Source organism: Sinohyriopsis cumingii, chromosome 5 (genome assembly GCF_028554795.1).
Source record: "Sinohyriopsis cumingii isolate HCF-2022 chromosome 5, ASM2855479v2, whole genome shotgun sequence".
NCBI lineage: Eukaryota > Metazoa > Mollusca > Bivalvia > Unionida > Unionidae > Sinohyriopsis > Sinohyriopsis cumingii.
This window is the reverse complement of record NC_142965.1, coordinates 148,711,412-148,727,407: the sequence shown is the minus strand read 5'-3', so window position 1 is coordinate 148,727,407 and position 15,996 is coordinate 148,711,412. Positions and strand designations below refer to the sequence as shown.

Below are 15,996 nucleotides of genomic sequence, written 5' to 3'. Positions count from 1 at the left end.
GGGCAATTTTAATGCAATGGCGAGGTCGATATGTAGATTTAAATATTGCTGAAAAGATTATTTGAACTCATATGAGATACAAGCTGGGAAAAAAATATGTTTTCTAAGATTTTCAAATGAATGAGAGGTTAGAAACAAGGCGGCAATTCTTTAAATCCGTAGGGTCAACTGTCGGTTTCTTCATTCATGTATTTATCATGTAACCTGTGGTCGTATTTAATGAAGTAGACACATAATATAATAAGTTATACAATTTGACTATCATCCTTCGTTTTTTTCACGAATCAGTTATGCGATGTGCATTTAACCATTGGTCTTCTATGGCGACAAAGATGATGTTCATTTGTCACTTGGATTTATTTTCTTTAAATGTAGCGAATGATCGGTTATAATAGTAAGTGCAATCTATATTGGCGTTCAATCAGCTTTAAGATAGTCTTCACATGTTGCAATACTTAGTAACGTTGTATTGCATGTAATATGGTGTTATTGCATCTACGCTTAAGTCAGATTCCTGTACTTGTCAACTGGTACTACACCTGACCTTCTGCACTGTATGTCCGGTTCTTGCACTTGTTAAGTAATACTACATCTTACTTCCTGCAGAGTATATGGACCTTTCTTTGTTATTTCGCAAGGTTGCTACATTAGGTAACACTCTACAGTTTGTGTGTCAGTTGGACACATCTTGATTAGAAGTAAAAAAAATAAGCAGCTTTATTATTTTCTCATTATATTAATCGATTACTCCTTCCTTTATATTTATGCTCAAATTTGGGTAAACCATTTTACAATTTATTACCACGGCTTGACACATGTCGTCTGAATCCTATGCTTGACTTTTTGCGTGTACTAATATAATATAATCATATTGTACTAATGTCATAATAAATGTTCAACAAGTTCTTTTAAAATATTCGATTTATACTGTAAATAAATAAAATGACAAAAATGTTAATAGTAATAAAAATAATAATAAACTATCTTTAACGAGGATAACACATTTGGTCATGGCTGACCCATCTGCCATGTGGTCCTCAGTTTTTGTAATAAAATAAAACGTGTTCAATAACTATTCTCTCCTCAAGTAAACTGATTCGACTTTTTACGGAAAATGACCGATAACATGCACATTCATTTATTGATTGTTCATTAAATTTCGTCGTTGTAGTGATTAGCTTTATATTGTTCCATTCTATACAATGCAAAAACGGCTGTATAGTTTGAATTGTTTACATATTCATATCAGTTCTAATTTAATTTTCTGGACCTTGGTTCCTATATTTTTAATTCAAACGGATTCCTGTATTGCAGATAGGAATTTTCTCAGGTTGTCACCAGATAAATGCGATCTGAAAATATCAAACTAGGATGCTATTAATAATTAAGAATTAGTATTACAAAGAAAACAATATGCTTCCAAATTTATTTATGTTATAACATAAAATGTAAAAGACGCTAATGAGTTGTCTTGAACATAATTCTGAGTGTCTTGATCACTGTAGTCAGTTCCAAGGCACACGTGTACAAAACGGCAGTTCTGGTCACAAATTCGATCACGATACAATCGTTGCCAACACCAGAATGGTAATCACTGTCAGAAGAAAGGTCGGAACCGTGTAACAACTGATTGAACCACTGACTGAAATAGACAAGACAAAGAAACCTATCAGGAATATTGTCGGCAGACAATTTAACTTTATACGATTGAGTACACAGACAAATAAGAATACAATTAAGTATTTCCGTATTTTTGGCATGCAATCAGCTTAACTAAAAACGGAACTAATGCGATTTAAATAATGCGCTGTGGTTCTTCCAATATTTTTTCTTTGTCAAATACAAGATTTGCGACAGAAATACAATGGCATTTAAAGGTCTTTATTTTTTATTAAAATCAACAACCTTCGAAAGTTGCGGAATAACTATGAAAGATGTTTTCTCTTTTTAAAAAAAATTGTGGTATTTCATCTAGTTTTAGAAAGGAGAAATAAGTAAACTAATTCGGTATTGCACAGCTAGAGCAACGGGGTGGGGCATACATAAAAAGTGAGGCCGAATTATGTTGTGGGGGCGGGCATTTTAATGCTCCGTTTCAGACTATGAGGCTAAAAAAAATATATTTTCGCCAAGTGACGTTCACTCATTACAGACTCCAAATGCCAATCTGAGGCCTTTATAAAAAACCGATCCCCCAAAAAAATACGCGACCTATTTTTTTCTGTTGGAGGGCCTATCATTGTGGTCACCATTTTGCAAAATGAAGGCTAAACAGTTCTGATTTAGGCAAGTAGAGTTGACTAATTAAACTATCCAAAGGCCTATCCGAGGCTTCTATGTAAGCCGGGTTACTGTCCATGAAGGGATGACCCCCACCCCATTCAAGGTCTCATTGTACAAATGTGGTAATCCTGATTTATTCTTCAGAGGCTACCAAAAAGAAATCACTGCGACCAAGCTGATTGGCTTTGAATATCTCTTGCATTTTGTATAATTGTTTGGGGGGGGTGTGTTCGTGTTGCGTGAACAGACCACCTGGCGAACCGTTCAGTGCGAAACGAAATATTAGAGATTCAGATGGCTAATTTTGCTAATTTTTGATGAAGCAAACACTCACGCCCTCAAAGGGTACCCCGGGTGCTCTAAAATGAACATCCATATTTATTTAATTTTTAAAAAAAATTTTTTGAGGGGGGTGGCAGGCAAGTGCACCTGGGTTTCTTTTCGTGAGTTTACAATTACCCATTAAACTATATTTCGTCTTTTCTCGATGCGTCGCATTCACCTCCCACTTACAAAAAAATTTCTTTTAAACGTCGACAATATGTCAGTCACGCCCCTGGGAATTGAACACGCGAGGTACGTTTCCACAGGTTGATCAAATGCTTTAACCAACTCGGCCACTGTCTTGATTTAGAATATACGACTAAAATAATTTATTATGAGCTATAGCAGCAGAGCTATTTCCACGGCGAATCACATGTATATTCGCGCAGTCAGATAAAACAAATAGAGTCAACAGCATTTATTAAGTGTCTGAGCATTCCAATTTCACAACAGGTATTCATTTTTTGCCCGAGGCCTGAGAAACCATGCGTGCTTTTATCAGTGATCAGTTTTAACAGGTGTTTTTAGCGGCTTGACACGTGATAGCAGGTATGTCTAAATTACGAGTCGAACTGGAATTCCGAGTAATTCGCTGCGGCTGAAAATAGATGTTACTGTTTACTGATTAACTGAAAATCTTTTATGTCAACTGACTTGTGATCATTAATTAAGTAATTGCAGTAGTATAAAAATGTGTAATTCTGCTCACACGTTGGAATCTTGTACAGCTAAATTAGCTAGAGATAAACTTAATGCGATCAAGAAATATATTTCAGTCAGAGAGCAACTAAAGCAGTGCTAGAACGCTCGTGTGTAATTTACTGAGAGTACAGAGCAGTTATTTAAACCAATTGTCGAACCAACTAAACAATATGTTACAGCAACTGTGGCAAAATAAAACTGTTGTGACGTTTCCTCCTGATATTGATGGTCGTTTTCAACTTCTCCACCACCCCAATTTCACTCCCCCCCCCCACCACTCGAAGTTCAACCACCACCACCAAACGTTAAAACCAACATCATGGATATATTTACCAGATGAAGGTATTGCCTCTATCAGGTATGAACACAAATGCTTGATATTGCAGCATATTAAAACTGTAAAATGACGGAATTACATATTTCACATTTTTTTTCCGGTGGTCGGCAGGTCAAGACCGAGAATTACGACTTTAAAACTTTCAACCGGGCAGACTATGAGCATGCTAGGAAAATAATTGAAGAATGGACACAAAGACGAGAAGAAATTGAGCGTCGGGTTCAAAAAGCGGACGAAAAAAAAAAAACAATCAGTTGTAAAAGCTAGCTTTCAAACAACGAAGAAAAAGAGAAAAGATACATCAAAGTCCATCCAGGGGCTTTCTCCTGATCCGCAAACAGAACCACCTGAAGGAGCAACCGGAAGTGGTTTTGCCACTCACGATCGACGTTGTAGAAAACAAACCTCTCCAGTTATCAGGATACACTTTATCCACAAAAAACATCCTCACAGATGTTGATCGACTAGAAATTCTGAGCGAGCCAGCAAAAATTCCCACGAAATAATCAATGACGCAGATGATATTTGTTATCGTTTATTTACAAGTGGAGACATGGACAGCAGTTTATATCGGGCACTGGTCGATGCCATTACCAACTATTAATACAGAGAGTGACCAATTAGATCGGCGATAACGAATTAACATGATTATACACAATTCCAACGTGGACATAAAAGCATCAGGGTGATAAATTAGCGATTACCTGTTTATAAGGCGATCTATGGAGATGGCCTTGGCGATGTTTTTCAGGTGGTTTTTTATTTATTACGATAGCCCCAAAACTATCCAGATTGCTAAACAATTAGACATGAAAGCCATCGACGTTGCGTCTGGGCAAGCATCCCAGGGTCAGGTTCAGTAGGGATATGTTCTTAGCAGCTTTTCTCCGGAGGTAACGCCGGGTCAATTGATTGTATCAGAACCCGTTCATCCTGTTAATTTATGATGCCATAATCCGTCGCTGTCGCGAATACGTTTTGGTCTAACCGACCAAGTCATCATTATATTGGTCACCCGCGGTTAGGAATTGAATCTTAGATTGCATGTGCGTGACAGGCCGTGACGGGCCACTCTGAATGATTCCACGAGGAAAGCCTTACACTGCCAATGACAAAAATAATTCTTTATTTTGTTTTACTATCTTAATTTTTTAGTACCGGTGACGTCTATATTCTATGGATTCCTTGAAGGATTCGCATTCGGGAATCCTAAAGAATTCTAACACAAGTTGTATTTAGTTGCCCCGCACGCATATTTACAGCCGCATGCGTTTCATATTTTCGAGATAGCTCTGATCGTTGTTTCTCAGTGGCGCTTGTCAGTGGAACACATTTAGCTATCTCATGTTATTCCTGGAAATGCGTCAATGACCATTCCATTTTGCGCTATGGTGATTAGATGACTCTATACTCTGCCTCTAGTGTATATATGCCATCGTCGCTGCTGTATCATCTCAAAATCATCATTGATATTTTCAACACTGAGTTTAACCGCGAGACCATCTTGTTGTAATTGTTCTATCTCAGAGATAATCTCGTTTATATTGTTTGGTTCATTATAAAAACAAATGCATTTCATTAATAAAATATATTATCTAGACCAATTCCATAACGTGCTGCTAGATAGTGTAAACTTATCGTGATGAGCATGTGCAAATAAGTTTTTGAACTTGTTTATATCCATCTCAACGCGACACCAAGTCTGATAAATATTTCGCATCCTGTGTTGTCAACAACGTTAAAAAAGTAACCAAAACATTTAATTTATCTCTGGTCACTTTGGGAATCTGAGTGTAAATTTGTGTCACTTAATTATGCCTGCCTTGTGAAAATATTCTGGCTGAATTTATTTGTTTGTCAAGCATGACATTATCCTAAACCACCAGATTGTTGATACCCCGTTATGATCATCGACGAACGGTGTATCATCGATGTTAGCTATAAACTAAATAACGTCGTTGTATTCCAAACCAGCTGCTGATTCATTGAATTTCTTAAGAACATGATAGCATCGTCGGTTATCTGCGGATGGCGATACTAAAAAAAGTTTGTCCCATTTGAGCCAACTCATTATCAGTTTGAGTAACAAGTGAGTTTTACCAGAACGCGACGGATAAATGATAATGGCTCGCATGGAATTTGGTAACACTGAATGATTCCTGACCAGTGTTTGCTCTTGTGTCGCTGACAAGTCAATCACCTTCATATTGTAAACAATAAATTTGTATTGTGTTCGAGGCAAGACGGTCATGGATACATCCGGGTTAAGTATAACAACGACGAAAAATAACAGACGAGCGTTCAAAGTCAAGTGATTAAAATGCAGCACAAAAATACAAGTTTGTGAGCAGCAAAGCGAACATTGCCGGTGGCACTGTCACTGGCGGTAATATTGCCGCGTCACTCGGGAAATTACCAGGAACGCCATGGGCGAAGTACAAAGGGGAAAAACATCTTCCGGTATATAATTATTGTGATCCTGGAACCCGACTTGACATTGAATCGACGAAAAATATCAACCAAAACCAGACGAATTTCTGGCAAATGCGATTGATCAAACGTGTCATACTCATGATGTCGCTTATGAAAATAACGATCTGCAACAACGACATATCGCGGACGTCAAGTTGATTCACACGATAAAGTCGATACAAAATAAAAACGTACGAGAATCACTCGCGAACTTGTTGATAAGATCTGCGATTAGCGGCAAACTAGATGTGGGAGGGCATTAACCCTACCGAGCTCGTAATTAATCGCCGACAATTATATAACGGAGTCGAGTTATTATAGTCCAAGAGGATATTGGAGATGCGCAGCAGCAATTAGCAAACTCGCCGATTCAGCAGCTATTGAGGAAGATCGGTTGTCACGACAGGCAATATGGTAAATTTATCTGCCACGTCCCAAGACGATTTAACGTGGACTGTTTGACGTCAGCACGCCCAATGAAATTCATCATATATATATCTTGTTCTTACCACATGACGCTATCATCACATCACAGAAATGACGGTCGTTCTCGCATATACAAGTGCGCGTTGATCGTCATAGACGTTGCAAGCAGGTACATACACACACACACACACACACACACACACACATACATACATACACACACACATACATACACACACATACATACACACACACACATACACCCCCCACACATACGTACATACATACATACATATATGCATACATACATAACATAACATAACATAACATAACATAACATACATGTTATGCTTTGCGGTTTTCTTTTCATTGTTAAGCAATTCTGTCAATTTATAAACACTATAGTTTTACCAAAATACTTCTTGATTCATAAGCTTGCTTTATTGTTTTTCTTTACATGCATAATTAAGTTTGACTTAATCTCGAATTCTTTGAGTACATGTTATATATGCCAGTTCGATAGTAATGTAATTATATTAATTACGCGTCTTTATGTTTCTTATTGACAAGTTGCCTTTTCATGAAAGGTACTGAAACCACTTACCATAGTAGTTGCAAGAACGCAGAATACTCATTGCTTCATGCCAGGATCCAAAGTCATTGACGACATATGAAGGGCAGACGTTCCTCACAGGCTCTAATCCACATTTGTAATTCATGTCAAAGATTCTGCAAAAGTGAAGTTTTAAGAAACCTTATATGTCCCTGATGTGCGAAGGTCATATCCTGACATACGTGCTCTAATGTTTTTGAGTCTCCCATTTCAAAAACAGGGATATTTCATTACGATTAACAAAAGGTTAATAATTCATACATTTATTGAAAGTAACAATTTCTAGATCTTATATATCCGTCGATCGAAATCTGCTATCAAATGTATTGAACTGGTGGCAAACTCTGAATAGGAAAAATCGTATTCAAGAAAACGGTGACAAAAAATTGCATAATGCTCTAACATGGAACATTCGAGGCATAAACCGAAATACCTACGCAAAATTCATGATATTCCCTTAGAGAAAACAACTCGGACACAGACAAACATACTTAAATAACGTCATTATATTTGCAAATCAAACAAAAGCTCTTTTATTATTGTTTCCCGATTTAAATATATTTTGTCTACTTTTCCCATTTTCATACATGAATGTAATGTATTGCATAAGGGTCTAAGTGAAAACCTCAAGGTACCTGCAACTATATTCAGACGCAGATTTCACACTAAGCAGTGCTATACCTTCTTTAGATATACAATCCTGTGCACTTGAAGAATTACTTATCGCTTCAGTAAAACATGCAGCTGAATCATTTGCCATCTCTAAAATTCAGAGAAAATAGTTTGTAAATATATCGTCTCTGTGTTGACATTTTCTGGGTATGTATTGATGGTTTAAACGCCAACAAAAAATCAACAATGCTTTACAAGTAACAATGAAAAGATATACTAAAGCAAAAACAAAGATGTGTGCGTATATAACTAGTCTTAAACCACTACCGTCTCCCGTCTGTCTGCATGCATTCGAGTCTCCGGCTCGGCCAATGTGGGTATGTGAGAAAGCTTGCTAGAAGCTTCCCGTGGTGGGTGATTCCTCACATGTGCTTCTTCCACCAGTTATACTGGTCGCTATGTATAGTCTACGCTGTGCTGAAAAAATGGCGTTAATCACCACAACGATTAGTGTTAAACAGGCCACAAAATCTAGATTATTGCCAATTTTGACTCTGAAATTTGCTTCCCAAGACGTTTCGTAGCAAAGCAGAACTCTGTTTCTCCCTGCTTCGTTGAAAATTAAAAGTGTCGAATTGCTCATTGATGAGATTAATGCTAGACCCGATTAATTTTCACCGTGTTTGCTAATCTTATAACTTTAAAACTAGTTAAGCAGCGGCACTATGTTTTTAAGATGTGGGGTTAGTTATTTGTTCTATCGTCTTAGTATCCTCTCAGAGTTGGACCTATACTTTTTGTTTCATGTTCATATTAAGTTATTTTGCAACCGTATTTGTTTGCCATGCATGATATAGCGGACATAAAGAACTGGATGTGACAAGAAATGTTTATTTAAAATTTGTGATTTGGAAAGGCGGCAAAAATGATGACATATCGAAATGAAAACGAACAAAACAATAAGGTGTAATTCAAGACAGGTAGTTATATTCAACCATATATATATATATGTGTGATATCGATTTGTTTTGACGTATATTATTATTCTCTGAAAGACGTGGTCTTTGTTTGGATCGAGTGCATTTGAAAACATTGGCAATTGCACTGTTTATAAGATACACACAAAAACACGTATTTGATTGCTTGAGATAAGCTCGAAACGATTTAATGTCAAATTCGAACAAATCACCAGGTATCTCTGCCATACCTATTTCATTGGACGTTGGACAACTTGTTCAGTATCAGACCTATTTCATTGAACATTGGACGACTTGTTCAGTTTTGGACCTATTTCATCGAACGTTTGACGACTTTATCAATGTCCACATAAATTGGTCTGATATAGGTAATTAATGTTTTCTACGAATTTGCTGTTAAAACATTTCTGGCTTTAATGAAACAATTATTTTTTCACAAAAACAGTGCTTTCTGTAAGACATATTCCTACACCATGTTCATGCATACGGGTACGCACGCACACACACACACACACACACACACACACACACAAATCTACATTTGAGCAAAATTATTTAATATCTTTTTATCGAAGTTTACTATTAAGAAAATTGGAGAGAAAGTAGCATGGAAAGTGTATGCCGCAGAAACAAAGCTTTCAAGCGGAAGAGAAAGGATGCATGGAGGATAAGAACAATGAAAAGGTTTATAGAGACAGGAATGTATATTATCATACTTGATAACAAGGAGCAGCTTTTTTGGAACCCTTCAGCTGTAAGTCTGTTCATCGCATCGACAAACTCTTTGTCCATGAATGATACACCCTCAGGACATTTGTTTACTTCATTCTTGAAGCAATCAAAGCCTGTGATTGTCGACTGCCTGAAAAAATTTAAACGAAATAAGTCGAAGTGTCTTCAATTTTCATTACACATTCTTACTTTGTAAGCCATTAATATAAATATCATTCATTAAGTATTATCAGCAATAATAAAGACAATTTTTAAGTTATTATTCATAAATATAAGAAACATTCTTAGTTGATTATCCGCAAATTCTTAATTTAGTATCTATATATAGAATGACAATTCTTCATCAGTTATCTTATATTTAAGAACCAGTCTTAATTTTCCATAAAAAAACTTTCCATTCTTAATTATCCATAAATATACTTTCCATTACTAATTATCCATAAACTTTCCACTCTTAATTATCCATAAATAAACTTTCCATTCTTAATTATCCATAAATAAACTTTCCATTCTTAATTTATTTTACAGATTTAATTATAATTATCGACTATTATTGAAGTTTATATAATATTTGGGGATTTGTAAACCAGATATGTTTGACGCGAAGCATTATAGTTTCATTCGACAAGAAGTCACCAAATCAAATTTCTGTTTTCATATACGATCTAGTGTTCTTAGAATCAATGAAATGGTTTCAGTGAAAAATCCAGTTATGTTGTTGTTGTTGTTGTGGGGTTTAACGCCATTTTTCAGCACACGATAGGCTATACATGGCGGCCAGTATTAATGGTTGAGGAAGAACCCGGGAAAACACCGGAAAGAACCACCGACCCACGAGAAGCTACTGGCAAGCTTTCTCACATACCCACATTGGCTGAATCCTAGACTCGAACCGCCGCAGACAGAGGTGAGATGGCAGTGATCCGTAACGAAGAGCGCTTTAGACCACTCGGCCATTCGGGGCCCCTGAAAAATCCAGTTAAACTCCGCCATGCGACAATGATTGTGACAATAAGAGTAAAGTCAGTGACATCACAACAGTGTAACAATTAAATATTAGTGTGCGTGTACTGTCTGATACATCAGATGTACAAGTTATTTAGACATCTGGCAGACGAGCTGGCGAGACATTTACGCCACACGAACGAGTCCACTTGTGTTGTGAAACAGTATGCATAAAACAAGCGGATTAAAACGATTTTTTTAAATTTATAAGTAACATCAATTTACAGATTTCCAAATATTCCTGTAAAGCAAACACTAAAATATTAAAACAAATATGCTTTGTGTATATTTCACACGCAGTAATTCATAATAACATTTGCGGAGCCCGTCAATATATAGGTATAGTTGAATGATATCATAATGTAAGATGTTGGGTGAAGTCACAATGTGGTATTATGCTTCATTATACACGACTCTTCAACTAGGAATATTATCTCATTTTGTCGGGTCTATGGGACACATTCAGAGCACATACTCAGATTTGTCATAGCAATAGCACGGCTCTATCTTATCTAATGATGATGAATTATTTAGAAACATTTTTAATATGAAAAATGATTGTCAAGCATTATCACGGTCATGTAACTAAATTCAAATAAAAATGATGGCGTCATATGGTTATTATAAATCTAAGTAACTAGCACATCAATCTGCATAACATTTTCTCATTAAGTGATTGGTAGATCACAAAATATTGCATGAATCTGTCAAACATTGATCCAATACATGGGATGAAGTCACTTTGTTAACATAAATCTAAGTAGATAGCAAAGGATATGCATGAAATTCTGTCAAAATTAATCAAATACATGTACCATTCATAGAGAAGGTTGTGTGCATTACATGTAGCTACTGAATTCAATGCTAGTAAATCATATGTGCCATAATTTGCAAATGGGTGAAATATAGAAGCGGTAGACTATAAAATTTTAATTAGGACCATGAAGACCTCATGCTATACATATCAAAAATGAATATCGCTTTAAGAGAACTAACTTGCACACGATTTTCAAGATGTTTAAATATTCGACGTCGGAACAGCACTATTTGAAATTAAGATCAACATAACATAAGTGATTTAGTGAAAGCGCTATGATTATATGACCCTGCGTTCACGCGAAGCAGAGTTAACAAAAATGTTCAGCCAGCCATCATAGACCTCGGATCAGAAACATTTTTATTTACAAACGAGTAGACTTCATAAGGTGTCTTGTGATGCAAATCCCATGTCAATATGACTTTCCATATTAACATTTTAGGCGAAGAACCCATGACTTAATACCTTTTCAGGAGGAGACACGATCAAACGATTTTCAAGATGACCACTGTGTCAGCCATTTTGGACTTTAGGTAGTTACCATTTGGATTAGGAACAACTATGCTTCAAACAACGTTCTTTAGTCAAATCCCATTTTGACATGACCATCCTTGTAGGCAGAATAACAATATAAATATTTTCAAAATGGCCACTATGGTGACCATGTTGGATTTCAGGTTAGCACCATTTTTATTTAGGATCAATTATACTTCAAAATAAGTATTTTAGTGCAAAGCACATGTTGATATGATCATAGATATAGGAATAATATTGATCTCAGGATTTTCATCCTACTGCAAACGCTTCATTTTGCTATGACCATCCATTCAATAGTAAATACAACGACAATATTTATAAGACAACCACTGTGAAAGGCATTTAAGATCCTATATCAGAACCATTTTAGTTTAGGACAAACTAGACATAATATAACGTAATTTAGTCGATAGTCCAAAAATAGTGGCCGGCCATATTTTTATTGTTACATTGGTACCATTTTCATTTAAAACCAACCGGATATCATAGTAAATATTTTAATGAAAACCCAACGTCAATATACATTTTACTAAGGATTTGCGATTAGATGATTGTGATTTTTCAAAACGCCGCTCTAGCGGCCATTTCTTGCACCAGATCAGCACTAGTTTCATTCGAGTTCAACTAGACATCATAAGAATATGTGGTGAAAACCGCATATCAATATAAATTCCATTCAGATTATTAGTAATGATAAGAATTTCAAGTTTGTCGTTGAGGTGGCCATATTGAACATCAGCTCGATTTTATTTTCAGAAGTAATGTCGCTGTGGAAAATCTCATGCTGATATAACCATCAATTTATCTGTTGAAAATGGATTTCTCAGAGAGAGGTCTGTATGCAACTCAAAATGACACTGCAGACAATGCTTGTAAACACTATGGGCAACAATTAGTGAACGGGTTCAAGACATAAGCTTTAAACTAAACATTCCCTAACACATATTACTGAGCTTGATAAGAACACAAGAACATATAAAATAAAATAATACAAGAATTGATAATGCAACTCATTATTTTAAACGTTTCATGCCGGGCACAAAGCTATAAACAGTAGCCAAATTTTCAAGCTACAAATTGTATATCAGTTCTTTACACAAACCTTTACAACATTTAAAATCACACTTACGTTTTAATAATGTTAGTTTATCTTAGACACAAATTTGCATTGCATAGCTTGAAAACCTCATAAAATCATAAACACGAAATATGTTAATATCATTCATCTATAGGTCATATTTATACATACTTCGAACTTCATGGCTTTGAAACCAGACAGCTGGAATCGGTGATTGACTTACATAGCTCTGACACAACATGTCACTGTTGATGCTACTAACAACCAATCCCATAAGACCTTGTGTATACTTAATATTTACACTGTAAACTGATTTAGTATTCAATAGAAAATATCACACAATCTTTATTCGAAAATTTTAGATTAAGAAACCATATTAAAGTTCTTATTATTGTATATTTTTTCAGACATAACGTATATGCAATTAATCCCTGATTACATGGTAGGCATTATTAATAATTGGAGATACTGTCATTTCTTACCTGCAAAGTGTGGAACTGTCGTAAAGTTTGTTATTTTTAACAATGCTTTCGAAGGTATCATGCGTCATGCCCAGACATTGGTCTATCTTGGACTGATTGCATTGACTAGTGGCCAAGGCAACACCTGATACAAAAATAAATTGCATCTTTTTTACAGCATACCTTATCGCTAGATTTTATAAGTGATATTGAGCAACAATTATTTGTACATAAAAACAGCCATTCATACAAAGAAAACAGTGGACAAGAGAGAGAGAGAGAGAGAGAGAGAGAGAGAGAGAGAGAGAGAGAGAGAGAAAAGGGTCAGGTGGATGGTGAGATTATAGTATGACATGTATAGTCGTTCTATAAGACTTCATCGATTTTATTAATACAAAATCATACGGAATATTGCTTTATACCCCCAGTTTTCGTATTATTCTGGAGATTTCTACTTTCCTTACTAACACGTTAAACTCGTATTAAGTTATTCATAGTGACCAGGAGGAAAATGGCAATGTGTCGAAGCCAGATTACGGGAAAATTACTAATGTCGTGTTCAGAACAAATTTGTATTACGTAGGTGACAGAATACAAAGCTTAAACTAAATAAATTTAATTATGAATTCCGAGTTGGAAGTAAAATTCTTGCAGAAGGAAATTTTCGCAATATTTTCTACGTTGATGAGATTTGTCAGAGAAAATGGAGAATTAACCGTGTGTTCTGGTCAATTATTACACACACTTGCTTCTTTGTGATTGTCCCTGCAAATGTACGCTTGCGTACATAAACCGTGAAAACATCTTATATTTCTAGTCGTATCTCAATGTTCACATCGTGAAGGATCAAAAGTCTGATAAAGATATGTTGCTTTCATATCACAATGAACTGTACTTAGTTAATATCTGATTATGATTATTGTCAGAATGACAATTTGGATAAACTTCTATGTTCCTGTATTTCTGAATGTTTTTTCTCTCTGTCTCTCATTATATTTATCGATGTGTATTGACCAGATAAAGACAAACTATTCGACCAATAGTCAAATAAGGAAAACAAATAATCGTAAAATTTACATCCCAAGCGAAATTACAGAGATGGCGGATATTAGGAATTCGTATGGCTTCTTCCAGTACTTATGCAATATATTTAATATGTATTGAACATCTGTTTGTAAATGAGATAAGTTAGAACATTTTAAATACACTTAATAAATAATAATAAAGATTTTATTAAATAAACTTACAACTCATCACAAGGAAATACATGCTGCTATCTCAGTGTAGTATAAGACAGCAAATAATAAATAAATACATATATTATGTCATGGAGAGTATGAATTTTTGAATCTTAACTATCATTAAACTCTATTCTAAAGATCACAGTTTATGGCAAAATAACATTACCAGTAAGAAATACGATGAGGCTCAATACTTCCATATCGCTAAGCGTGATTCCACGTTTCTTTCGAAGGTCAAGCACGACTACCTGGAAAAGCGAACTGAGACCTTGGTTTTATAATAGGCGGGTTGACCCTTTTCAGAGAATTCCTCCTTCCTGTTACTGATAACACAATCAGCACTAGTTATCATTGGTGTCTTGCACAGATATTAGAACATGTTTAGAGTCTGCATCAACAATTGTGTCGCTATGAAATAGTAAGACAATTTTCAATGAAATAGAAATATTAAACTCGATATATACACAGACAAAGAGTATATATAATGATAAAGATAAAGTTGGTAGTACAGAAAAATGGGTATTCTACACATAAAGTAGAAGAATCCTTTTATCGTATTAGGATAGTGTTTGGACCGTCAGAACTATGAGCTGATGCATGGGAGTCCTAGACCAAACGTAGAAGAGTCATGTGGTCCCTGTGATGTAATGCAGGGTTGTTTAGATCAAACGTAGGAGAGTCATTGTTATGTTATGCGCGGGGGTTCTGGACAACGTGGACCTCAGGTGATGCATAGTGCGAACTATGAGATGTGGTCCATGCGGATTATGTGGTCCGTATGGTCCATCGCGCAGGAGGTGATGCATGGGGGTGGGGTCTGGACAATGTGGTCACCTGCGCAGTAGAAAAAGTGTGGTGCTTGGTGTTGATTGTGTTTCGTGCTAGACGTTTATTATAGGTATAAACAATGGATAAGGAAACTTAGTTTCAGGACACTTCGTTTCAAGGGCCGAAAGAGATACCGCCCTGACCGTGGGCATTGACATTTGAGTCACCCAAGCTGAATGAATGGTCTCTCGATGACACTTTGAGACGCTTTGATGAGGCTGTGGCGATAGTTAATAAGAATCTGAGTTACAGTCCAGAGATAATATGTATTGGAGGAGGAAGATAAGGAGGGGGAAGACGAAGATGACCAGTTGAGAAGATGTTATAGCAATGATAAATTATATTTATATTATATATTCACTCAGGTAGTGGTAATGATAAATTAGATATTCACTCAGGTATTGGTAATGATACTTAAGATATTCACTTATAATCTTGTAATGATAATTTAAATATTCATTCGATTAGTGTTCATGATAAATTAAATATTCACATAGAGGTAATGATAAATTAGATATTCACTAAAATACTGGTAATGATTAATTAGATAT

The 15,996-nt window shown here is 35.7% G+C and overlaps 1 protein-coding gene across 1 annotated transcript; it reads right to left on the bottom strand.

The window, feature by feature from the left end:
* Window positions 1–1,412: 1,412 nt before the first annotated feature.
* Window positions 1,413–14,890, bottom strand: LOC149800436 (uncharacterized). Its single transcript, XM_089957245.1, has 6 exons — window positions 14,784–14,890; window positions 13,398–13,521; window positions 9,463–9,608; window positions 7,793–7,919; window positions 7,149–7,273; window positions 1,413–1,642 (listed from the first exon to the last, which is right to left on the bottom strand). The coding sequence occupies exons 1-6, from the start codon at window positions 14,815–14,817 to the stop codon at window positions 1,557–1,559; spliced, it is 642 nt and encodes a 213-aa protein (XP_089813371.1). The 5' UTR covers window positions 14,818–14,890; the 3' UTR covers window positions 1,413–1,556.
* Between the last annotated feature and the right edge of the window lie 1,106 nt (window positions 14,891–15,996).

What these genes read in the sequence shown, in the direction of transcription:
- LOC149800436 (XM_089957245.1), bottom strand. Translation starts at nt 14,817, where the DNA reads ATGGAAGTATTGAGCCTCATCGTATTTCTTACTG. An exon ending in GACAGTTCCACACTTTGCAG is followed by an intron (nt 9,609 to 13,397) that starts GTAAGAAATGAC and finishes AAATTTTTTCAG; the next exon opens with GCAGTCGACAATCACAGGCT. An exon ending in AAGCTGCTCCTTGTTATCAA is followed by an intron (nt 7,920 to 9,462) that starts GTATGATAATAT and finishes TCTGAATTTTAG; the next exon opens with AGATGGCAAATGATTCAGCT.